The sequence below is a fragment of the Miscanthus floridulus genome, chromosome 8 (assembly GCF_019320115.1).
Source record: "Miscanthus floridulus cultivar M001 chromosome 8, ASM1932011v1, whole genome shotgun sequence".
In the NCBI taxonomy this organism is placed as follows: domain Eukaryota; kingdom Viridiplantae; phylum Streptophyta; class Magnoliopsida; order Poales; family Poaceae; genus Miscanthus; species Miscanthus floridulus.
Window position 1 is genome coordinate 157,557,657 of NC_089587.1, and position 24,462 is coordinate 157,582,118.

Genomic DNA, 24,462 nt, shown 5'->3' on the forward strand with positions numbered 1-24,462 from the left:
TCTATACGTGAAGAATATGGCATAGCTAATAAATCATCACAAAAGTTGGATACATGCTTCTTGCCTACATCACAAGGGTTAACAATAATATGTGATTGATCAATTGACCCATGTGATAAGCTCTCACTAGTTTTAGTTTTTTCCATTGGAAAGCTCCTTAGTGAGAAAAGCATGGTCTTATACCAAATTATCATGAGCAACACTAAATTTCTCATAAGTCAATTTTAGCTCCTCATGTGAATAAGCAGTGACATAAAGTAGATGCTTTTATTGTTCACGTGTGATCTTTAAAAAAGAGTTTTTAATTTTCAATTTCTCAGCTTTAGTCATCTCTTTTTCTAAAGCCTCGATCATCCTACCAAATTTATCTAGAAGCTCTTCGTATGAATCAAGATTATGTCACTTGTGACATGAAGCAATGTGATGTAGCGGATGAGCCCGTAGAGACATCACTCTCATATCCATTATCATTATGATCAACAAGTATGCACATAATAGCATCATCATTTGCATGACTCGTGGCATCATCGTCAGTTACCCGCGCCCGCACAACCCTTGCCCACGAGCTCCCGCGCGGGTTCATGTCCATCTCCCCACGCGAACGCACCGGAGGACACTATTACCCGCGCCCGCACAACCCTAGCCCTAGTCCCCAGCATGGCAGCGACAGACGCCGCCACGGCCGCCGCTCCCCTCCGGCATCCGTCTCGCCACCCGGCGCCTCTGCGGCGGCCGGCGACAGTGGGGTCGGCTCCAGCTCCGGTGATTTTTCCTTCCCACTTGTCCCCCTGCGCCCGTAGATCGATTTAACGCGCTTATTCCCGGTGAGGCTGGATCTAGGTTCTGTTGGTTATTACTTTGAGAGCTACCAGCTGCTGTGCTGTTGGTTTGATTACGTGCCTTTGTTTGGCGCCAGTTCGTGCCTTGTCTGAGCACAAGCTTGGAGGGAATTTTGCCCCCTAGCAAGTTTACAGTGTTCTCTTTGTGCATTAGGGACTGAGATTTTCAGCGGCTTAACTCATGTAATTGGCCATGGATTCTAGGTTTTATGCTGAGCCGAGAATGATTTGATAGCCTGGGGCCAAATTTCGCGTGCATAAATGCTCGTGGGCTTAGGCTTGGTCAAGTGGGACGGTTATAGTGTAGTTACTGTATGTTTGCTACTATTAGGTTTGATTGAATTTGGATGCAAATCATTTGCTGAGTTGCTGTTTATTGAGTTGAAGGACAAAAGTATAGGATAGATTCATACACCCAGGTGATAGTATTTTTCGTTTGACTCAGTTCTTATCCAGCAGAAAATACAGTAGCCATATAATTTAGGTTTCATCATAACCATTGTTTCTCCATGTATATTTGATGGCCACGCACTGTTTGTAGTGTACAATATGGTCATGATCTGTGTGTCGTATGATGGATAAGTCTCATGTGTGGCTGGTCTTTGTGAGGTTGTGCTGCTCACATGGTCCTTGTGGCTGTTTTTCTGTTTTTAGGACAGCATCTTAGACTAGAGGACAGCATCTTAGACTAGAGGACATCATCTTAGCTAGCACAGCATATTAGCATCTTAGACTAGCATCTTAGACTAGCATCTTGGCATATGCTTGGCTGGCTAGCAGCCTATAAATATGTAACCCCAACCCCTCAGGTTGGTATGGCATTTGTGTGAGTTTGTGTGAGAAATAGACAAGAAAATTGCCTCAACTCCTAGTGTCATCCTCTCTCGATGAGAGTAAGAATTCTCCTACTATCAAGAGTGAGAATTCAGCAACTAACAACTGGTATCAGAGCCGTATTATCCTGTAGCCTGAGCATCTCTTGCTCATCTTCTCTCCCAGCCCCACAACAGCCCCAGCTGTTGGCAGCACCAGCTCCTCCGGCCGCTCCTGTTCACTCCTCCCCCGCGCAGCTCGTCTGAAGCAGCCCTCTCCCCACGCAGCAGCCCCCCGGTAGCGCGTCATGTCCGCAGGGCAGTCTCAGCGCTCGGTCGCCTCGAGCACGTGGCGTCGGCAGGAGGCCGAACTTGCCGCGGCAGAGGAACGCGAGTGAGCGGCGGCAGAGACCGCTGCGGCGGCGGCAAGGGCGTCGAGGCTGGCAGCGGCGGAGCTGGCAGCAGCCAGAGCGGAGGCGGAAGCAGCGGTGGCGGCGAATGCAGTGCGTGCGGCGGCGGCGGAGGTCGAGGCTCTGCGCGGCAGCATCGGCAGCTCCATTTCCGCTGACGACACCGCCGACGCGGACCTCGAGCTGCTAGAGAGGGAGGCAGTGCGAGCGCGGGCGGCGCAGTGGGCAGCCGCGCACGTCCACGAGCGTGGCGGCAGCCCAGACAGGCGCGGACGCGCTGGCAGCGCTCCTGGAGGAGGTGCGCACGGCGGTGGCGCTCCTGGGGCAGCCGCGCACGCCCACGAGCGCGACGGCAGCCCAGACAGGCGCGGACGCGCCGGTGGCGCTCCTAGAGGAGGCGCGCACGGCAACGGTGGCGGACGGGTCGATGGAGAGCGCGGCCTTCACAGGCAGCGTGTCTCTCTCTCTCCGGATCGGTACCGACGGGTCGATGGAGAGCGCGACCTTCACAGGTAGCGTGGCTCTCTCTCCCCGGATCGGTACCATGGTTACCACGGGCTCCAGGCTGTTGTCAGGGACGTCGGTCCCGACGGTGGGTGGCCTACCCTCACCAAGACCAACTACGTCGAGTGGGCTACGGTGATAAGGGTAAAGCTCCAGGTGCGGCACATGTGGGAGGCAGTCCGATACGGCGACGTCAACTACGACCTAGATCGACCGGGCGCTGGATGCCCTCATCGCTGCAGTCCCGCCCGAGATGCAGTTCATCGCTTACCGACAAGCGGACTGCCAAGGAGGCTTGGGACACCATCGTTGCGGCACGCATCGGCAGCGACCGCGCCCGCAAGTACACACTGCAGGCACTTCGCAAGGAGTGGGAGAACCTGGCCTTCAAGCCAGGTGAGGACGTTGATGACTTTGCTTTCCGTCTCAACACTCTGTTGCAGAAGATGGTGCAGTTCGGCGATGACACCTACGGCGAGGAGAGAGCTGTCGAAAAGCTCTTTCACTGCGTCCCCGAGAAGTACAAGCAGATGGCTCGCTCGATCGAGTCCCTGCTGGATCTCTCCACGATGTCGATCGAGGAGGTGATAGGTCGCCTCAAGGTCGTCGACAGCGATGAGCCACAATCTCTCTCGGGGCCCATCATCACTGGCGGGAAGCTCCTTCTCACTCGGGAGCAGTGGCTTGCCAGCCAAGGTGACCGGAAGAAGGGGGAGCCTTCTTCCGCGACAGGCGGCCGCAAGCGTGGCAAGCCACGCAAGGCGCGCAGAGACGCCCAGGCCGGGGTGCGAGGACGTGCCGAGGGTGATGCCCGCGGAGGCGCCCAGGGCGGCGCCGCCGGCAGGCACAAGCCGGCACGGGACGACGCCTGCCGCAACTGCGGCCAGCTCGGCCATTGGGCCAAGGACTGCCGACAGCCACGACGCGGCCAGGCCCACGTCGCACAGGCGGAGGAGGAGCCGGCTCTGTTCATGGCACATGCAAGCATTGAGCTACCTCCAGCGGCACCGGCCGCAGCGGCTCTCCTCCACCTTGACGAGCCAAAAGCACACGCCCTCCTCGGCAACAGCTCCGGCAACGACAAGACTGACGGGTGGCGCCTCGACACCGGCGCCACCCATCACATGACCGGTCGACGGGAGTTCTTCACCGAGCTTGACTCTAGTGTCCGAGGCTCCATCAAGTTTGGGGATGCCTCCGGCGTGGAGATCAAGGGCGTCGGCTCCGTCATCTTCACCACCGTGTCTGGTGAGCACAGGCTGCTCACCGGAGTCTACTACATCTCCGCGTTGAAGAACTCCATCATCAGCTTGGGACAGCTGGATGAGAACGGTTCGCGCGTGGTGGTTGAGGACGGAGTCATGAGGATTTGGGATCGTCGTCGTCGCCTTCTTGCCAAGGTATCCAGAAGCGCAAATCGACTCTACGTCCTTAACGTGCAGGTGGCACAACCCCTCTGTCTCGCTGCTCGTCGGGACGACGAGGCGTGGCAGTGGCACGAGCGTTTCAGGCACCTTCACTTTGAGGCCCTGAAGCGGCTCAGTGCCACGGAGATGGTGCGAGGCCTGCCGTGCCTCGACCATGTGGAGCAGCTCTGCGACGTCTGCGTGTTGACGAAGCAGAGGCGACTCCACTTTCCACAGCGGGCTAACTTTCGAGCCAAGGAGAAGCTCGAGCTTGTGCACGGAGACTTGTGTGGCCCGGTGACACCGGCCACACCGGGAGGACGACGCTACTTCCTGCTGCTCGTCGACGACCTCTCCCGCTACATGTGGGTGATGGTCCTCGGCAGCAAGGGAGAGGCTGCGGACGCCATCAGGCGCGCGCAGGCTGCTGCAGAGGCGGAGTGCAGGCCGCAAGCTGCGCGTGCTGCGCACCGACAACGGCGGCGAATTCACGGCGGCTGAATTCGCGTCGTACTGCGCTGACGAGGGCATTCAGCGCCACTACTCCGCGCCGTACAGCCCGCAGCAGAACGGCGTCGTCGAGCGGCGCAACCAGACGGTTGTGGGGATGGCTCGGGCCCTTCCTCAAGCAGAGGGGGATGCCGACTGTCTTCTGGGGAGAGGCGGTGGTGACGGCCGTCTACATCCTCAACCGCTCGCCTACCAAGGCGCTCGACGGCAGGACGCCGTACGAGGCTTGGCATGGGCGCAAGCCGGCGGTCTCCCACTTGCGGGTCTTCAGCTGCCTCGCGTTCGCCAAGGAGCTTGGCCACATCAGCAAGCTCGACGACAGGAGCACTCCGGGAGTGTTCATCGGCTACGCGGAGGGCTCGAAGGCCTACCGCATCCTCGACCCGAAGACACAGCGTGTGCGCACGGCACGCGACATTGTGTTCGACGAAGGGCGAGGATGGGCGTGGGACAAGGTGGTGGACGACGGCTCGGCTCCGACGTACGACGACTTCTCTGTCGAGTACGTCCACTTCGAGGGAGCTGGGGGACTAGGTGGCTCTTCTTCGGCGAGCGCGTCTACCCCAGTCCCCGAGCCTCCACCGACCCCGGCGCCTGCTACTCCGACAGCACCACGCTCTCCAGCCAGGACCTCGGCTGCGATGAGTTCTTCGCCGGCTCCACCACAGCCGGCAACGCCACGCACTCCAGCACCGACAGGCACCACTCCGGGCACGTCTACTCCACCACCAGCTCGTGTCGAGCACGGCCCGGTTGAGCTCGCTACTCCGCTCTCTCACGACGAGGAGCGCGTCGACGCGTACCACGACGGCGAGCCGTTGCGGTACCGTACGATGGAGAACCTTCTCGGCGACCAGCCGGTGCCGGGACCGGTGCCTCACGACCTGGAGGCGCAGTTGCACCTTGCGTGTGACAACGGCGAGCCTCGGTCGTTTGCAGAGGCCGAGAGACACGCGGCATGGCGCGCCTGCGATGCAGTTGGAGATGGATGCGGTTGAGAAGAACCGCACCTGGGAGCTTGCTGACCTTCCTCGTGGTCATCGCGCGATCACCCTTAAGTGGGTGTACAAGCTGAAGAGGGATGAAGCCGGTGCCATCGTCAAGCACAAGGCTCGCTTGGTGGCACGAGGTTTCGTGCAGCAGGAGGGGGTCGACTTCGACGACGCCTTTGCTCCCGTGGCACGGATGGAGTCCGTGCGACTCCCTTGTGCTAGCTGCCCAGGAGGGCTGGCGTGTTCATCACATGGACGTCAAGTCGGCGTTCCTTAACGGCGACTTGAAGGAGGAGGTCTACGTGCACCAGCCGCCGGGATTTGCGATCCCCGGCAAGGAGGGCAAGGTGCTCCGCCTGCGCAAGGCCCTCTATGGCTTGCGGCAGGCACCGAGGGCGTGGAATGCCAAGCTGGATTCCACGCTAAAGGGGATGGGCTTCGAGCAAAGCCCGCACGAGGCGGCCATCTACCGACGGGGCAATGGAGGTAATGCCCTGCTGGTGGGTGTCTACTGTCGACGACTTGGTGATTCACCGGCACCAAGGATGCGGAGGTGGCGGCATTCAAGGAAGAGATGAAGGTCCACCTTCCAGATGAGTGACCTGGGGCCTCTCTCCTTCTACCTGGGAATCGAGGTGCACCAGGATGACTCTGGGATCACGCTTCGACAGACCGCCTACGCCAAGCGCGTCGTTGAGCTAGCTGGGCTCACCGACTGCAACCCAGCTCTCACTCCGATGGAGGAGAGGCTGAAGCTGAGCCGCGACAGCACGACGGAGGAGGTGGACGCTACGCAGTACTGGCGTCTTGTGGGGAGCCTTCGCTACCTCGCCCACACACGGCCAGACTTGGCATTCTCCGTCGGCTACGTTAGTCGGTTCATGCAGCGACCGACGACGGAGCACCAGCAGGCTGTGAAGAGGATCATCCGCTACGTTGCGGGGACTCTCGACCACGGCCTCTACTACCCGAGGTGCCCTAGGGGCGGCACACTTCGTCGGGTACAGCGACAGCGACCACGCCGGCGACATCGACACCAGCAAGAGCACGAGCGGGATCCTCTTCTTCCTCGGCAAGTGCCTCGTTAGCTGGCAGTCGGTCAAGCAGCAGGTGGTGGCCCTGTCCAGCTGCGAGGCCGAGTACATAGCAGCCTCCACCACTTCGACTCAGGCACTCTGGCTCGCTCGACTGCTTGGTGATCTCCTCGACAGAGACACTAGAGCGGTGGAGCTCAGGGTGGACAGCAAGTCCGCTCTGGCCCTGGCAAAGAACCCCGTGTTCCACGAACGCAGCAAGCACATCCGGGTGAGGTACCACTTCATCCGAGGCTGTTTGGAGGAAGGGAGCATCAAGGCGAGCTACATCAACACCAAGGACCAGCTTGCGGACCTGCTCACCAAGCCCCTTGAGAGGATCAAGTTCCTTGAGCTCTGCTCCAGGACCGGGATGGTTCAACTCTCCCACAAGACGACGCACAAGACTTAGGGGGAGAATGATGGATAAGTCCCATGTGTGGCTGGTCTTTGTGGGGTTGTGCTGCTCACATGGTCCTTGTGGCTGTTTTTCTGTTTTTAGGACAGCATCTTAGACTAGAGGACAGCATCTTAGACTAGAGGACAGCATCTTAGCTATGACAGCATATTAGCATCTTAGACTAGCATCTTAGACTAGTATCTTGGCATATGCTTGGCTGGCTAGCAGCCTATAAATATGTTACCCCAACCCCTCAGGTTGGTATGACATTTGTGTGAGTTTGTGTGAGAAATAGACAAGAAAATTGCCCCAACTCCTAGTGTCATCCTCTCTCGATGAGAGTATGAATTCTCCTACTACCAAGAGTGAGAATTCAGCGACTAACACCGTATAAGAATGATTTTCAGTACATTGCATTAAGAATAAGATTGTGTAGTGTACAGGTCATCTAGATCTAGTTGTTTAAATCTGACCATATTTTGTGTATCAGTGCATCATTGGCTGAAATTCATATTGATTGTTTACCTGATTCAAGTTACAATTTTTCATAAAAATGAACGTCTTATAGTTAGATCAGCAGTGACCTTTAGTTGATAAGTTTTTTACCCAACAGTTGGTTCTTTTAGAGCTAGTGAAAAAACTATGCTACCTAAGCTCTAGTTCTAGCATTTTTGAATTTTGAACAATTGGTTTTCATATGGACATCTCCCAGTGTAGAACTCCATCCATCCCAAATTATAAGGCTTTCCAACTTTTTTGGAGAGTCAAAGCATCTCAAGTTTGACCAAATTTATATAATAAATTAAATAAATAATAACATTTATAATATCAAATAAGTACCATTAGATTCTTCATTAATTATATTTTCATAGTTTTACCTATTTGATGTCATAAATCTTTGTAATTATCTATAATTTTGGTCAAACATGAGATGCTTTGACTCTCCAAGAAAGTTGGAATGACTTGTAATTTGGAATGGAGGGAGTACTAATATTGGAAATGAATATTCCAATGGCAATGGAGAAGCTTTCCTTTGATTTGCTTGTTAATTTCCAATGAAGCCACTCTATACATGCTGTTGTGGTGTCATTATACTCATTATTTCACTTTCACAACTTGGCTGTTATTAAGATCTTAAGTCAGATTTTTCATTATCTTCCCGTTAGACTAGTTGTATGCATAACTTCATGTTGCATTCTCATCGTTGATGCCACACCATTTTTTAGCCCTCCTGTTTTCAGAATAATCTTTACAATGCAATTCATATTTTGCAGACCCAGTGGTTCCAGCTATTGGAGAATCTATTAATGCTCCCGAAAAGGTGAAGTGCTTGCGGAGCTTTTTCATCTTTTCTTTGCACATTAGCATTAAATACTCCAGTTACTGCTCTTAACATATTGATAAAATGCAATAACTTCCAGGTAGTTGGATTTATAATATCTGGGGAGGAGAATCATGCATGTACTCAAGAGGTTGGCAATATTTCAGAATGCCACTCTTCAGAACAGGGGAATTCGGGTTTCCCTGTAGGTAATTTTGTCTCAGTTGGGTCATTTCCTGAGAGACCTAAAATGGCAGGATCCCTCCAGGCTGACCATTTGGCTTCAGGCTCTACTGGACTTCAGGGTAATGGGACTCAGATAACTGCCAGGAAGAATCAGGCCGTGAATGCCAATCACCTACTGAATTTCCAGTATGATCCTATTTCTCGGCCACAGCCCAGAGGCCCTAGAACATATCCTCCCAGAAGACAAAGGAAGATCAAACCTTACAACAAGGATCTGTTCCTCCAAGCAAACTATAAGTTTGTTGTGTTGGATACTGGGAATTACCAGATTGAATCAATGGATCCTGATAAGATGCTTCAGTGGGAAGATATTATCTGTGTAAGATACTATAGCCCTTCTGAGGTACAATGCCCTATTTGTTTGGAAAGCCCATTGTGCCCACAGATCACATCATGCGGACACATATATTGCTTTCCATGCATTTTGTGTTATCTAATGATGGGCAAAGAGGATTATAGAGGTGAGTGCTGGAAGAAGTGTCCTCTGTGTTTCATGATGGTATCAACAAAGGATTTGTGTACAATACAAATTACTCAAGTCCAGAATTTCAGTGCTGGTGATGTTGCCACATTTACACTCCTGAGCCGGTCAAGAAATTCGCTCACTCCTTCCATTAAAATCTCCTCCAGTGAGAATTCTACAGCAGATGAAGATCCATATAATGTTTTCTCAAAGTTTATTTTGACATTTGACGTGGAGTTGTCTGTTCGAGAGGCAAAGTTGGATCTTAGTAATTGGTTGCATATGGCTGACTTAGGCCTTGTTGATGACTTGGAGAAACTTCCATATGTTTCTGCTGCTTTAGAGCAACTGGAAGAAAAGATGAAATATTGGATTGAGTACAGAAATTATGGTGGTAGCCCCCCGTCAAAAGATAGCTTCTCTCCTGGATCTAGTTTCAAGTCTAGGAACTCTTTTGATGTGAATACTTCTCACCAGATCAGTGGGCACAAGATCTCCTCTGTTTCAGATAGAGATATGGTCAGTGGTATTTCAGAACTCTCCATGTCTCCTGAGTTGAGTAAAGGCTCTGGTAAAGGAACAATGTCTAAACTAAATGAGAAATGTACCACCACCGTTGATTCAAATGAACATGACCCATACACGTTTTACCAGGTTTGAGATTTTCAGGCTTTTGATACTGATGAATTTTCCAAATTGTGGTTTCACATATTCAGAGTTTCCTATGGCTTTAAATATTGTTGCAGGTGTCAGATGGCCAACACCTAATTCTTCATCCACTGAACATGAGATGTCTTCTAAACCATTTCGGAGGTTCTGATATGCTTCCACCTAGGTAATATGATCTTTGCTTATTCCCTAAAAGTGTGAGTTCTAGCATCCCTTCTTTACACACTATTTTGTTGTTGCTGTGCAAGTGCAACTCTAGTATGGTAGTGTAACTTGCATTCTATTTAAGGAATAAGGGCTTCAAGATACTGACTTAAAATGCCCTTATTTTTCTAGCACTATTAGAATGCCCTTATTTGCTTGTAGCACTACAATTTACCTGAATGTCCAAGAGCACAGATAATGCCTACATGCGACGTGTGACGGTGTGAGGCATGTTATACTCTGCAGACCTGTGGCAACTAGGTTAGTGGGAGGGCTTGATGTTTGCATATTTATTTGCAGTATTTGGTCTAGTCAATGTTTTGTGCTTGGGGTTCTCACAAATGTGTGTGAATCGTTAAATTGAATGTGCGATTTAGTTGCCTTAAGCCAATTACTCCCTCCTGTCATAAGAACATGTCGTTTAGGACAATATTTGGTCAAACCTTAATAAAAAGTACAAATATCCATAACTTTTTGATTATTTAATTGGAAACATTAAGTGGTGGATCCAGGAATTTCTTGGAGCCTGGTTGATCCTCACCATACAAGAGTATTTACCTACAACATATTATGTTTATCCTTTAGACTAGAAACATCTCTTTCGCGCTCCAGGTGGAGCCCGGGCGACCGCCCCTAGGTTGCTGCACGGTGGATCTGGCGGTGGAAACACGTAAAATATATGTAGTTTTGTATTCAAGTAGACTTGCAAAAATATCACAGAATTGAAGGATTTTAAAAATATTTACTAGAAGAAATTAGTGGTCAAAGATACGCATCGGTCAAATGCAACAAGTATTTTTGACTGGAGGTAGTACCAATTATCTTAATCCATCATCCCTGTTTGGAGTCCAATTTTTTGTAGCCATTGGTTACCATGTAGCTCTAGGATTAGTTTTTGTGCCACACCCATTGTGGAAAATTATGATTTTTTTCTGTTCAGCCCCATAATTTTTTTGAATAAAAACTAGTTTGAAATGCTACCACAACGCCAGTATCTTTTGACACTGTAATACTGTTGCTGTTTTTGATTGGTGCTTGAATCACGTTGATGTTGTTAACTTTGCTAATTTGTACACAGAATAACTGCAAAAATATTGGAGCTGGAAACTGTAACACAGTCTGAGGCTATAAGGAAGCGCTATCGGTTTTTGGGTCACTTCTCATTAACAACTACATTCCAGGTGAATTTGGTATTCTTATTAACAGCCACATACAGGTCAAGTTGGTGTGAAGATCAAGTTTTGCTCTTGGCCAATGACCATGCCTCACATCTGACACATTATGCAGTTCTGTGAAATTGACCTGAGCGATATAGTATCTCCTAGCTCATTGGCTCCATTCTTGGATGAAATCAAGAAGCGTGAGAAACAAAGAAAACGAGCCGCCAAGAAGGTAACAAGTTTGTTGGCTGCGTTGCATATTAGTTTTTGTTGAACCATTCAGAACTCATCAGAACTATCATATGCATCAGGATAGTAGAGACTGGGGGTCAAAACCACCAGGTTATTACTTATTAACAGGTTATCTGGTGGAGGGCATCCAATTGCAGATTTTAGTTTACAAAAATTGCAAACTAAAGTTTCTTCGGGTCTGAAATATGGATCGTCCTAGGAGTCATGATATAAATGCCTTGGAACTGTTCAGTAGTGAAAGTTTGGAAAACTGGATCCGAAAAATCTGATGATCATTCTAAAGAATGTCACTTTGATTTGCCTGTGCTATGTAGCAGTCAACCCCTTCAGATTTGCCAGATCTGTATGCCCTGAATTGGGTAACTGTTAGAGAGTTAGTTGATGGATATTAGGTATTTGGATATTGGCTTTCTCATTGCTTAACAATGATGTTTGTACAATGCCTAGATGCAAATTTTGTTCCTGTTACTGCTTGGTTGTTGTCTTATACTTGTTGGTTCTTTCCCAAAGTAGCATGGCAACTGCAACTGGATCGTATGGGAAGAATCCCATCTGGGTTATGGTGAAGCCCTTTACGACTGGTTTTGGCTGCTAGTCTGTTTTTAGAGAGGCACATGAAACCCAGTATATGTCTAGCAAGGATGCGCGCAGAATCGTCAGGCATAATATAACTTGCAACTCTAATTTACAATGCTTATCATCTACAAATTGCTTACCTAATTGGTTAATTTGGACCTAGACATTTCTGGAAATTTAGATGCAATTGGAATCCAAATACAGTATGAGTAGGTCATCATTCTGTACAAGAGCCATTAAGTTTCATGGTTTGCTTTCCATGTTGCTTGTGTGTGGCCTGTTTTGGCTCCTTTTTCACATATATTTCCTCTGTTTTTATAGGAAGAAAGTGAGAGAGCGAAGGCGGAAGTTGCTGCTGCTGTGCAGGCATCAGCTACGCGGGTTGAGTATACAAATTTCTCTCAGAGTCACAACGATGTCATGTTCTCTCTGGATGACTTCGAAGGTAAATTTACTGAACTTCGAATGGAGTTTCATAATTAGTCTGAGCCCCCTGCTTGTTGATATGCTTAATATTGCAGTTTTCTGTTTGCATTTGGCTGTTGCCCATTTTCTCATCTGCTTTATTATGCACGTCGGCGATTGGGTTCATTCTTGTTGGCGCTGATTTTGATGTCTCTTTCCACTGAAGCTCTGGGAAACAATGCTGGGCCATCCACCAGTCCACCAGTCGGTGAAAGGAAGCTTTTCTCTGACGTAACATGCCTGGGTTTTGCATCTGCTCAGGACTCACCTCCCCTAAGACTCGGAACTGGGGATGCAAATGGCCAAAGTGAAAACTCGAGAGACAAAGGTACGAGATACCTGGTCTGTTCAGGAGTTTGGACACATCAGTGTAGAACGTGATTTCCAATAAAGTCCTGACGGTAACAATATATTTCTGTTATGCAGGGCCGTCCGCATTATCATTTGCCAGCATCATATCTTCCAGTAGAGCTGTAGCTGCAGCTGACAACTCGGAGATGCAGAAAGCAAATGCCGCCGGGAAGAAGGGTAAGAAAGCAACTAGAGTGCTCCTGTCGACTGGTGGCGGCCGTCGATACTGAAGGACTAGATACATTGCAAACGAACAGTTTGGTTGTTTCCATATAGTTAGTACCGTAGCTCAAAGCAATGTGTATACTGCATAACCTGGAATACGCTTGTAACACTAAGCGGCAGTTGTTGTGTGCCTTTTGGCCCTCTTTTGTAGGTGTGCTTACGTTGTACCCACATCCTGTCCCATGCTTACTGGTCTGGAAACGAGCAAAGAGAACCATGTACCGTAATTAATAATGATAGCGCAACACTGTTTATTTCTGGAATTGTCATTGTTTCTTCTAATGTTGCTATTTTTGAGGTGTCAAGCTGATTGAATTATTATTGCATCAACAATCAGCAATCAAGCCGAATACGAGGCTCTCTTATTTGGCTCGGAAATATTGCAATCCATCTCTTATTTGGCTTGGAAATATTGCAATCCATGGCATGTCGTAGCCTTTGGTGGTGACTCTTTACCGGTAGTGCAGCAACCAGCAAGTTACTGGTGTGTTTCAATGCTTAGAAGGACCGTTCAATGTCTGTCTCAACAAGTTCCTTGACATTATTGCATACTTTGTTGAGTTCCAAATTTGGCATATACCAAGGCATGACAACAACAAGGCTAACATGTTGGCTCAATAAGCATCGCGACGTTGAGGATGAAATTTTCACATCAGAGAAAAGCTGATGCAAAGGGAATATAACGAACCAAATTGCGCCCAAATTTGTTCTAATGAGCTTGGGGGCTGATTTAGGTGACCGGAGGACTCCCATTATTAATTATTTACATGATCCAGATGCCAAAGTTGATAAAAGTATTAGAAGGAGTGCATTCAAGTTTATTTTGCACAATGATGAGTTGTATCGCTATCGAAGACTTGTTGCTGAAGTGGCTGGGTTGATGATCAAGCTATAGTGGCTATAGGAGAGGTTTACGAAGGCATTTGTCGAAGTGGCTATTGCGAGACGAGCGCTTCCGAATCCGTGTCGTGCTGTCGCTCCTCCGGTCCTCCATCTCCAAAGTCAGACTGCCCGAGGAACCGTTGTTACCGCTAACTAACATCCTTCCGTTGCCATGCCAGCTGCGGGCGTCGTGCGCGCCTCTCACCATTTTGGCCCCCGTTCGCTCCGTCCCGCGACGAGCGCACCACCACCCCCGCCTCTATTTCTTCACCCCCCCGCCATTTCTCTCCAGCATCGCCCTCCCTCTCCGCCTCAAGGCTCTCCTCTCGGAGGTACGTGCGTGCGCGCTCCTTTTTCCTCACTTCCCTCCTCGATCCCTAGCTGCGCGCCCCTCCCGTATCCTTCCGATCTAACCATTCTAGGTGCTTGCTCGCCGGGGAAATCACGAGCGTTTTGTTGTTGTTGTTGTTGGTACATTGGCCTCACTCACGGCCGCTTTGCGTGTTCGTCGTTCTTGTGCTCTGTTCTATGCACACGTTCTAGGTAGGTATTGGTAACATCATTGCTAAGCATCAGGTATCGATTATCTCCTTAATACGAGGGAATATATGTTTTGAAAACGTACTAATTATCTAGTCTCAACTGCACGCAAAGAGAAAAGTCACCCTAAAAATTAATATTTTTAATCCTACCACTTGGCATTGAATCAGATTATATCTGGTGTATGATCACCGCATTGAAAATTCAGCACATTATTCCTCAAAAATTGATCATGTGTGGCAACATAGCATTTCATTGGTGCAATGGCGATGATGTTTTTTTTTAAGTTTTTATTCAGACTTATTGAAGTATAAGTGAATTGTCCACTTTTCCCATCCGCTGAATCTTTCCGGTTAACTTGGTCGGTGCATAGAACTCAATACCATCTCTTCTTTCTTTTATCAGGTCCGATAGGGCAACCCAATAATGGCAGAAGTCCTATCAGGATCTCATGAACACCATCTGAGCTCTGGTGAGTATGCATATAATTAACTGCCATAACCATTTTCTTGTTGACTGAGATAGATAATATCTTGCAACAGTACTTTCTTTCTTTGTCCTCATAAAAAAAAGAAACTTGTGATATTCCTGTAATGTCTGAATGTGTACATAGTGGGTTTTTATTGAAAAGTTGCACTTATGGCAACACACTTTTCTTTTTCCCAATCAGGGACAATTCAACATAATCCTTACAAGTCAAATTCAGTCCCCGAAATTGAACTTCGCAGAATTGACTTATCTAGAAATGTTATCTGCAGCCTTAGATGGACACTATGACGAGAAGAGGAAATCCATTGTGGAATACTCAGAGGATGAAAAGAAAGCCAAGATCGTGTCTCTGAAAAAGAAGGCTATGAGCGCCTCACAGAAGTTTAGGCATTCCATGAAGAGGGGGAGGAAGAGCAGCAAGGTCATGTCCATCTCAATTTTGGATGACCGTGAACCTGAGGAGGTGCAGGCTGTGGATGCCTTCCGCCAGCTTCTTGTACTTGAAGAGCTCCTACCATCACAGCATGATGACTACCACATGATGCTAAGGTGTGTGATATAGTAATGATCCATCCTATTGTATGATTGCATTTTCATGTGTGGCAGCATTGCTGAAATTTGGGATGATGAAGATTTCTGAAGGCAAGGAAGTTTGATATCGAGAAGGCAAAGCAAATGTGGTCTGATATGCTCAAGTGGAGAAAGGAGTTTGGTGCAGATACCATTCTCGAGGTAGCTATAACTACCAGAGTTTTCTAAAATCAACTTCATTTTCATTAGTACTTTCTCATCGATATTTACAGGCTACTAGTTCATAAACTTTTCTAACATTTTCCTTTTCTCTAATGCAATCTTAGGAATTCGAATTCGAAGAAGCTGATAAGGTGGCAGAATGCTACCCTCAAGGTTACCATGGGGTTGATAAGGAAGGCAGGCCTGTCTACATTGAACGGCTTGGACAAATCGATGTGAATAGGCTAATGCAGGTCACTACAATGGATCGCTTTGTCAAGAACCATGTAAAGGAGTTCGAGAAGAACTTTGCTATCAAGTTCCCAGCTTGCTCAATCGCTGCGAAGCGCCATATTGATCAGAGCACAACAATTCTTGATGTGCAAGGAGTGGTATGTATGTATTTACAAATTGGTGGCTACTCAATGGTTGGAATTTTACAATGAGTAACCAAAGACACATTTTCAGGGGATGAAGCAATTCAGCAAAGCTGCAAGGGACCTCATTGGTATGCTTCAGAAGATTGATGGTGACAACTACCCAGAGGTAATGCCTTTGATACGTGTTTTGTATTCAGATATTTGATCTGAATTTTGTAAACAATATTGTTCTTACCATGCCAGTTATCTTCTCTTTTGGTGCTAGACCCTGTGCCGGATGTTCATCATTAATGCAGGCCAGGGATTCCGGCTTCTATGGGGCACAGTGAAGAGCTTTCTTGACCCAAAGACCACTGCAAAGATTCATGTATTTTTTTCCCCATCTTTTTGTAGTTTTGTTCTTTAGCTATGATTCCAGTACTCAATTGAAATATCGTCTCCATATTTCTATAGGTTCTGGGTAACAAGTATCAGAGCAAGCTTCTTGAGGTGATTGATGCTAGGTAAGAAACCAGTCCTCTAATTTGGCTTTACTGAACTCGTCAGCTAACTTCTATGGCACATTTGCCCACTGAAATATACATGTTCCTATTATTCAGTGAGTTGCCCGAAATTTTTGGTGGAACTTGCCAGTGTGAAGGTGGTTGCATGAAGGCTGACAAAGGCCCTTGGAAGGATCCCGAAATCATGAAGGTGAGGACTAGTCCAATCTGGTCCTTTGACCTCAACCTTGTCACCTTGAATATAAATCATGAACAAGGAGAAGGCACTAACTCAATTCCTAATGCCACTTTGATGTGAAGATGGTTCAAAGTGGTGCTGGGAGGTGTGGATCACACAGTATGTCCTCTCTTGAGGCTGAGGAGAAAATGATTTGTGAAGATGACATGTATTCTAAGGTACGGGAAAACAAAGAAAACAACTTTCATGTTTGCATAGTGGTTGTATTTATTCCTATCTATTTTTTAATGTTTTTTAAATCAAGAAACAAGCTTTATTCGATGGGGAAACACAATTAGTTGGAGACGGTCAGCGTTCTCAGTCACAGAAAATTTCCCGCAGCCGAATTGAACATCCTCAGTTGTCACCTGTTCACGAGGAACTTATCCCCACTTCACATCCTGTAAGTCATTCTTGTTATGATTGTTGATCATTCGATAATGAACAAAGACATTAATAGTGCAAAGTTTATGTTGGAGTATGAGAGTATGAGTGTATTAGGCCCATGAGGCCCATGTATGACTAATATACATTGCTACCCTTCTAGGGTTAGCCCAATAAGAGACTTACACAATTCTAGCATGGTATCCAGCTAGGCCTTCCTCCCTCCCCTTCCCCGACCAGCCGCCAGGCGCCGCCGGCCGGCTTGCCGCCGCCATGGCTGGCCGCCCTCCCCCTCCCCCTCTCTCCCCAACCTACTTCCACGTTTTCCCCTCCCTTCCCTACCCGTCGTGGGCCCAGCGCGCGGGCGCCGGCCCCCTTGCCGCGGACGCGGATGGCCGGGCCGCCGCCGCTGTCGCTGCGGGCGTGGGCGCGGGTGCCGGCGCGGGCGTGGGCGCGGGTGCCGGCGCGGGGCGCGGGCGCGGGCGTGGGTGGCCCAGCCGCCGCTGCGGGCGCGGGCGCAGGCGGCCCCGCCGCTACGGGTGCAGGGCGCAGGCGGCCCCGCCGCTGCGGGCGCGGGCGTAGGCGGCCCCGCCGCCGCGGGCGCGGACACGGGCAGCCTGCCCACTGCCGCCGCCGCCGCTGCTGCAGGGGCGGGCGCGGGCGCAGGCAGCCACGCCGCTGCCGCTGGGGGCGCGGGGGAGACCCTGGAGCCTTTCTTCTTCCCCGCTCCCCCTCCTCTGCCGCCCCCTGCCCCTCTCCAGACGGCAGGGGCCAACTCTGCTCTCGCCGCCGCTCTCGTGGCTGCACGGGCTGCTGCTGCGGACAGCCAGGCCCGGGTGCGGGCGGCCGCCCTCGCTTTGGAGCGCGAGCGCGACGCGGCTGATGCACTGGCCCGCCAGATCGCTAAGGCGGAGCAGCTCCTCGTCCTCCCTACATCCTGCGACACCGCGGCCACCTCTTCAGGCTCGACGGGTCACCGCGCGTCTCGCACCACGGTCATCTGGCACGACCCGGCCGACCCGCACGTGGCTCAGCTCCACTACCAGGCCGGGGGTGTCCAGAACATTCGACTCCTCGTCCCGGTCGTCCTCGAGCCTGAGTCGCCCTCTTACGCCCGCTGGAGGGACCTGGTTCTCCTCACCCTCCGCCGCTACGCCCTTGACGACCACGTCCTAGTCGACGCCTCGGTCGCGGTCCAGACCCCATCGTGGCTGCGCCTTGACAGCGTCGTCCTCTCCTGGATCATCGGGACGATCTCCCTGGACCTCCACGACCTCGTCCGCAACTCTGCTGACGCTCGCCGGGCTTGGCTTGCGCTCGAGGGCCAGTTTCTGGGCAATGCCGAAGCCCGGGCCCTGCGTCTCGATGCGAGCTTCCGCACCTTTGTTCAGGGTGACCTCTCCGTTGGCGATTTCTGCCGGCGCATGAAGAGCATGGCGGACTCCCTCGGCGACCTTGGCTGGCTCGTGGAGGACCGTATTCTGGTCCTCAATGTCCTCCGCGGGCTCAGTGACCGCTACGCCCACCTCCGGACGTGGATCACCCGGCAGAGGCCCTTTCCCTCCTTCCTGCAGGTCCGTGACGACCTTGTCATGGAGGAGCTCACTCAGGGCGTCCAGCCAGGGTCCACCTCCGCGCCAGGGTCCTCGTCTTCCTCGACTGCCCTGGCCGCTACTCCTCCGGCGCGTTCGTTCGCTCCACCGCCGTCGTCGCTTCTTGGTTCTCCTCCCCCCGGGCCGGGCGGGGGTGGGGGGGGCCGTGGCGGCCACCGTCGCCGCGGAGGGGGGCGTGGGGGCCGCGGGGGCCACCACACACCGGCTCCTCCAGGGAGCCACCAGTCGCCCGCAACTCCACGGGGTGCAGCCTGGCCCTCTTTCCACAACCCGTGGTTGGGGCGCATCTCCATGTGGCCCTTCCCGGCTCCAGGTGGCGAGCCTCGCCCACCAGTGGCCTTGCTCACTGGAGCTCCTCCGGGGATTTACTCCCCGTCTGCGTGGGCTACACCTCCCGGCGCATCTTCGTGGGTGCCACCTCCCGACACCTTGCCCGGGCCTGTCGGTTGGAACCCAGCGGCCTTGGCCCGATCCTTCAGCACCATGGCCCTGACACCGCCTGCCGGTACCGACTGGATTGCCGACTCGGGTGCCACTTACCACACTACTCCAGACCCTGGTATACTCTCCTCTATTCACCCTCCTTCTCCCTCTCATCCTTCGTCCATCATGGTCGCGAATGGTTCGTGTATTCCAGTCACGTCCGTGGGTGCCGCCGGCACTCATGGTTCCTTTCTTCTTCCTGACATTCTTGTTGCACCCTCTATGGTTCACAACCTTCTTTCTATTCGTCGTTTTACAGCTGACAATTCCTGTTCTGTTGAATTTGACTCTACTGGTCTTACTGTAAAGGATTTGGCTTCCCGGCGTCCTCTTCTCCGATGTGACAGCACGGGACCCCTTTACACCCTTCGGCTTCCGACGTCTGCTTCCTCTTCGTCACCGTCTACTTTGTCAGCTGCCTTCGCCGCCACTCCTTCTTCCACCACTTGGCACCGTCGCCTCGGCCATCCTGGACGTGATGCTCTGACGCAGCTTAGTCGCAGTTCCGACATTGGTTGTACTCGGGCTCACGATGAGCACTTGTGTCATGCGTGCCAGCTGGGCCGTCATGTTCGTCTCCCTTTTTGTTCTTCTTCTTCACATGCTACGCATGTGTTTGATCTTGTACACTGCGACCTATGGACATCTCCTGTCATCAGCATTTCTGGGTATAAATACTATCTTGTGGTGGTTGATGATTTCTCGCATTATTCGTGGACTTTCCCCTTGCGTGCAAAGTCGGATACCTTCACCACTCTTCTCCACTTTTTCGCCTGGGTGTCTACTCAGTTCGGCCTTACCATCAAGGCTGTCCAGTGTGACAATGGCCGTGAGTTCGATAACGGCACCTCCCGTGCCTTCTTCCTCTCTCACGGTGTCCAGTTGCGCATGTCTTGCCCGTATACCTCCTCCCAGAACGGCAAGGCCGAGCGCATGATTCGCACCACGAACGACACCATGCGCACCCTTCTGCTCCAGGCGTCGCTTCCTGCTCGCTTCTGGGCCGAGAGTCTGCACACCTCCACCTATCTCCTTAACCGCCTTCCTTCCGCTGCCTGCCCGGCTCCCACACCACACCACGCTCTCTTCGGTACCCCTCCTCGGTATGACCACCTTCGTGTCTTCGGGTGTGCGTGCTACCCTAACACCACTGCCACCGCTCCCCACAAGCTGGCTCCCCGTTCCGCTCTGTGTGTCTTCCTTGGGTACTCCCCGGATCACAAGGGGTACCGGTGCTTTGACCTCACCTCCCGTCGGGTCCTCATCTCTCGCCACGTGGTGTTTGATGAGTCTGTCTTCCCCTTCTCCACCACCACCACACCATCTCCCACCCCCGATCCTGACCCCTTCTCTCTGTTTCCCACTGACACGGTGGTCCAGCCGCTTTTACCGCTGTCTCCTGCAGGTACTGCTTCCCCGTGCCCCCGCTCGCCGCCCACCAGTGACGCCCCTGGCCCTGCGCCCTGCCCGGGTCCGGAGGCATCGCCCTCCGGAGCTGCCCCTGCCCCTCCGTCCGCAGCGGGTCCGGGGACACCGCCTGTCGCACCTCCTGCGCGTTTCGCCCAGCCGGTGCACGTCTACCAGCGCCGTGTGCCGGCGGCAACGCTGCCTCCGGCACCACCGGGGTCCACCTCTCCACTGGTGACGCCTACACCACCGGTGGCTCCTTCTCCGCCGGCGACCCCTACACCGCCGCCGCCGCCTCAGGCTGCCCGTGTCGCGTCGTCGGTGTACCACCCGCAACTCCTTCACCGACACCCGCGGCATGTTCACCCTATGGTGACGCGTCACGCGGCTGGTACCCTGCGGCCCCGGGCTCTCGCGACGATGCCCGACGACCCGCAGATCTCTCCTGTACCCTCTTCCGTTCGCGACGCCTTGTCGGACCCTCATTGGCGCCGCGCGATGGAAGAGGAGTACGCGGCTCTCCTCGTCAACCAGACATGGGATCTGGTGCCCCGTCCACCCGGATCCAACGTCGTCACCGGCAAGTGGATCTGGACACACAAGCGGCGGGCTGATGGTACCCTTGAGAGGTACAAGGCTCGCTGGGTTCTTCGGGGTTTCACTCAGCGCCCTGGAGTTGATTATGATGAGACTTTCAGCCCCGTGGTGAAGCCGGCCACCGTACGCACAGTGCTCTCCCTGGCTCTCAGTCGCTCTTGGCCTGTGCATCAGCTGGACGTCAAGAATGCTTTTCTCCACGGGACTCTCACCGAGACAGTCTACTGCAGCCAGCCAGCGGGGTTTGTTGACTCTTCTCGTCCGGACATGGTCTGCCGGCTCAACAAGTCTCTCTACGGCCTCAAGCAGGCCCCCCGGGCGTGGTACTCTCGGTTTGCTGCTTTCCTGCTGACACTGGGGTTTGTGGAGGCCAAGTCGGATACGTCCCTGTTTATCTATCACCATGGAGCTGAGACTGCCTATCTGCTGCTCTACGTTGATGATATTGTCCTCACAGCCTCCAGCCCGTCCTTACTCAGCCGTGTCATCGCCTCTCTTCAGCAGGAGTTTGCTATGAAGGATCTTGGTGTGCTCCACCACTTCCTCGGGGTCACTGTTGAGCCTCGCCCCACCGGTCTTCTCCTTCACCAGCGGCAGTACACTCTTGATATCCTGGAGCGTGCTGGGATGACTAACTGCAAGCCCTGCTCTACTCCAGTTGACACACAGGGCAAGCTGTCAGAGGCCGTGGGCACCACCGTGGCAGACCCCACTGCTTACCGGAGTCTTGCAGGTGCCCTTCAGTACCTCACCTTCACCAGGCCAGACATCACCTATGCAGTACAGCAGATATGCCTTCACATGCATGATCCCCGAGAGCCTCACCTCACTGCGCTCAAGCGCCTCCTCCGTTACCTCCGCGGCACTGTCGACTACGGCTTACTCCTTCAGCGGTCTTCCTCCACCGAGCTCGTCGTCTACACTGACGCCGACTGGGCCGGGTGTCCGGACACTCGGCGCTCTACCTCCGGCTACGCTGTCTTTCTGGGCGGCAACCTGGTGTCCTGGTCGTCCAAGCGCCAGCCGGTGGTCTCCCGATCCAGTGCCGAGGCGGAGTACCGAGCTGTCGCTAACGGCGTGGCTGAGGCCTCCTGGCTCCGACAGCTCCTTGCCGAGCTCCACAGCCCTCTCTCCCGGAGCACGCTGGTCTACTGCGACAACGTCAGTGCGGTGTACCTCTCCACCAACCCCGTGCAGCACCAACGGACCAAGCATGTGGAGATCGACCTACACTTTGTTCGTGATCGGGTTGCCATCGGCGATGTTCGGGTCCTACACGTCCCGACCACCTCCCAGTTTGCCGACATCTTCACCAAGGGCCTCCCGTCATCGACCTTCACCGAGTTTCGCTCCAGCCTCAACATCATTGGTGGCTAGTTGCGTCTGTGGGGGGGCTCGTGTGTGTGCCTCTTTTCATGTCCAGTCTGTAACTCCGCTGCGACGGTAGTTCAGACTGCGGGGGGGTGTTGGAGTATGAGAGTATGAGTGTATTAGGCCCATGAGGCCCATGTATGACTAATATACATTGCTACCCTTCTAGGGTTAGCCCAATAAGAGACTTACACAATTCTAGCAGTTTATAGTTAGAAACTTAGTGTTGAACCTCAACATCCAAACTTAAACGGATTGCTAGCTGAAAACTCAAACTTAATCTCAATAATCCTAACACTTGCGATGTACTCACATTTTATATCTGGTGAACTTTTTCAGACCCCTGGATCACCCTATTCTTGTGATGTCCCAATGGTTGAAAAGGCCATAGACGCTATCTGCAAGAGCCAGGGAACACCACCAGATGAGAAGCTTGCCATCACCAAAGGTTAGCACCACCACTACAAGTTTATGAATGAACAAACTTTTGACGAATTAGTGATACTCCCAGTTTCCTTTCACTGATAGACTGACTAAGCATTATTCTTTATCAGCTATTATAAATGGCTCTGATGGATCCAAGCCCCCACTCTATGCTGGCATCATAGCACTTGTGATGAGCATTGCAGCGATGGCCCGTGTGACCCGCAACATGCCTGGGAAGGTACTTGGCGCTGCCATAGGTGGAGCTAAGCCTGCTACCCTCTCAGAAAGTAAATCAAAAATACAAGAGCGGCAGCGATCCAAGCTATCAGAAGAGGCTGTGAAGGAAGCTGAAGATGCCGTCTCCGCAAAGCGCCTCACCGAGCTTGAGGAGAAGGTCATTGCACTCCTGACAAAACCTGCATCAATGCCTGTTGATAAGGAGGAGATTCTGCAGGCTGCTGTCATCCGCGTTAGTGCACTGGAAGAGGAGCTTGCAGCTACAAAGAAGGTATCATCTGCACCTTGCTGGAAAACCATGTTTTTCATTTTACCACACCATAACCACATACTATGTAATTAGTAATTTTAATCATTATGTTAGTTTCGTATCTTTCTGTATAAAAAACAATAACCTGAAACACTACGAAGTATATGATTATAGCATATTTCTGAACCAATTAGCCTGTTTAAAAACTTGCTTTGATTTGAGTTTTTGCAGACCTTGCAGGAGACCCTTGAGCGTCAAATGGAGATCGTTGCATACATTGAGAAGAAAAAGAAGAAAAGCAAGGTAATCACCTGGAGAGAAAACTCATGACAAAACATTATGTGCCCAAAACACTTACAACTGCCAAATTTTACTGGAAACAAAACAACGTTTTTCACTTAAACATAATGGTCTAATACTGTCATCCTAGTTCCATGATTTTACTGGAATTGATATGCAAATCAATCTGGATTGAAGACACTTGATTTATGTGCTCTGAAACTATGTTTCCTGCGCTACTGCAAGTTTCATTATCTCATTTTTCATCAAACTAACACTGCCTTTGAATTGTGCCTGCAGCGTTTGTTTCGTTGGTAGAAGCAAACAACACTGAAGTGTTCACGTCCATGAGGAAAAGGTTTTGCGTGTGATGGAAATGAGCTGGTGTTTGCATATGCCAGCAAACTGCGATTCTGGGTGTAACATATAATGTTCTTTTATTCTTCTTTTTATTCCCTTGTTGCATCGAATTGTGCCTTACCACGTTGATGTGCTGCCAAATTGTCAATCCCATCCCTGATATGGTCAATCATGGATGGACGGACTGCTGAGTATTTGCAATATAAATATATTATTACCACAAACTACGTGCGAACGTGCGGCCTTTGCTACTAACGTGCTGCCTCTGTTTTTTTTTATCCTTGCTGCCTCTGTTCTTTTGGCACCGTTCGCGTCGCTGAAAAAACAAGTCGAAACACTGTTCTGATTGTTGTGACAGAAAAATATTATTCCGACTAAAAAAACAAGCTGAAAAATACAGATTATAAGAGAAGCGAACATGGCCAATCTATACT

The 24,462-nt window shown here is 51.3% G+C and overlaps 2 protein-coding genes across 4 annotated transcripts; both read left to right on the forward strand.

Moving 5' to 3' along the window:
- The first annotated feature begins 517 nt into the window (after positions 1-517).
- On the forward strand, positions 518-13,136 carry LOC136473816 (uncharacterized). 2 transcript variants are annotated; one of them, XM_066471459.1, is made up of 10 exons: positions 518-762; positions 8,221-8,267; positions 8,368-8,476; positions 8,555-9,630; positions 9,723-9,811; positions 10,928-11,030; positions 11,137-11,241; positions 12,159-12,282; positions 12,469-12,630; positions 12,729-13,136. In XM_066471459.1, exons 1-10 carry the CDS (start codon positions 582-584, stop codon positions 12,881-12,883), a joined length of 2,151 nt encoding a protein of 716 aa, XP_066327556.1. In that variant the 5' UTR covers positions 518-581; the 3' UTR covers positions 12,884-13,136. The 2 variants fall into 2 exon arrangements, with proteins under 2 accessions (XP_066327556.1, XP_066327555.1); XM_066471458.1 differs by having other exon boundaries at positions 8,368-9,630.
- A 738-nt stretch (positions 13,137-13,874) lies between these two features.
- Positions 13,875-24,246, forward strand: LOC136477415 (phosphatidylinositol/phosphatidylcholine transfer protein SFH3-like). Of its 2 annotated transcripts, XM_066475572.1 has the most exons (15): positions 13,880-14,092; positions 14,706-14,772; positions 15,059-15,338; positions 15,422-15,521; positions 15,647-15,913; positions 15,990-16,067; positions 16,167-16,268; positions 16,355-16,404; positions 16,501-16,594; positions 16,705-16,800; positions 16,887-17,024; positions 22,816-22,924; positions 23,031-23,410; positions 23,621-23,692; positions 23,969-24,246. In XM_066475572.1, exons 2-15 carry the CDS (start codon positions 14,727-14,729, stop codon positions 23,984-23,986), a joined length of 1,830 nt encoding a protein of 609 aa, XP_066331669.1. In that variant the 5' UTR covers positions 13,880-14,092; positions 14,706-14,726; the 3' UTR covers positions 23,987-24,246. The 2 variants fall into 2 exon arrangements, with proteins under 2 accessions (XP_066331668.1, XP_066331669.1); XM_066475571.1 differs by lacking the exon at positions 23,969-24,246 and having other exon boundaries at positions 13,875-14,092; positions 23,621-23,719.
- The last annotated feature ends 216 nt before the right edge of the window (positions 24,247-24,462 follow it).

Coding starts and splice junctions, on each gene's coding strand:
- LOC136473816 (XM_066471458.1), top strand. CDS start 582: ATGTCCATCTCCCCACGCGAACGCACCGGAGGACACTATTACCCGCGC. Junction 8,268..8,367: donor CTATTAATGCTCCCGAAAAG/GTGAAGTGCTTG, acceptor AATAACTTCCAG/GTAGTTGGATTTATAATATC. Junction 11,242..12,158: donor GAAAACGAGCCGCCAAGAAG/GTAACAAGTTTG, acceptor CTGTTTTTATAG/GAAGAAAGTGAGAGAGCGAA.
- LOC136477415 (XM_066475571.1), top strand. CDS start 14,727: ATGGCAGAAGTCCTATCAGGATCTCATGAACACCATCTGAGCTCTG. Junction 16,801..16,886: donor AAGATGACATGTATTCTAAG/GTACGGGAAAAC, acceptor TTTTAAATCAAG/AAACAAGCTTTATTCGATGG. Junction 22,925..23,030: donor GAAGCTTGCCATCACCAAAG/GTTAGCACCACC, acceptor ATTCTTTATCAG/CTATTATAAATGGCTCTGAT.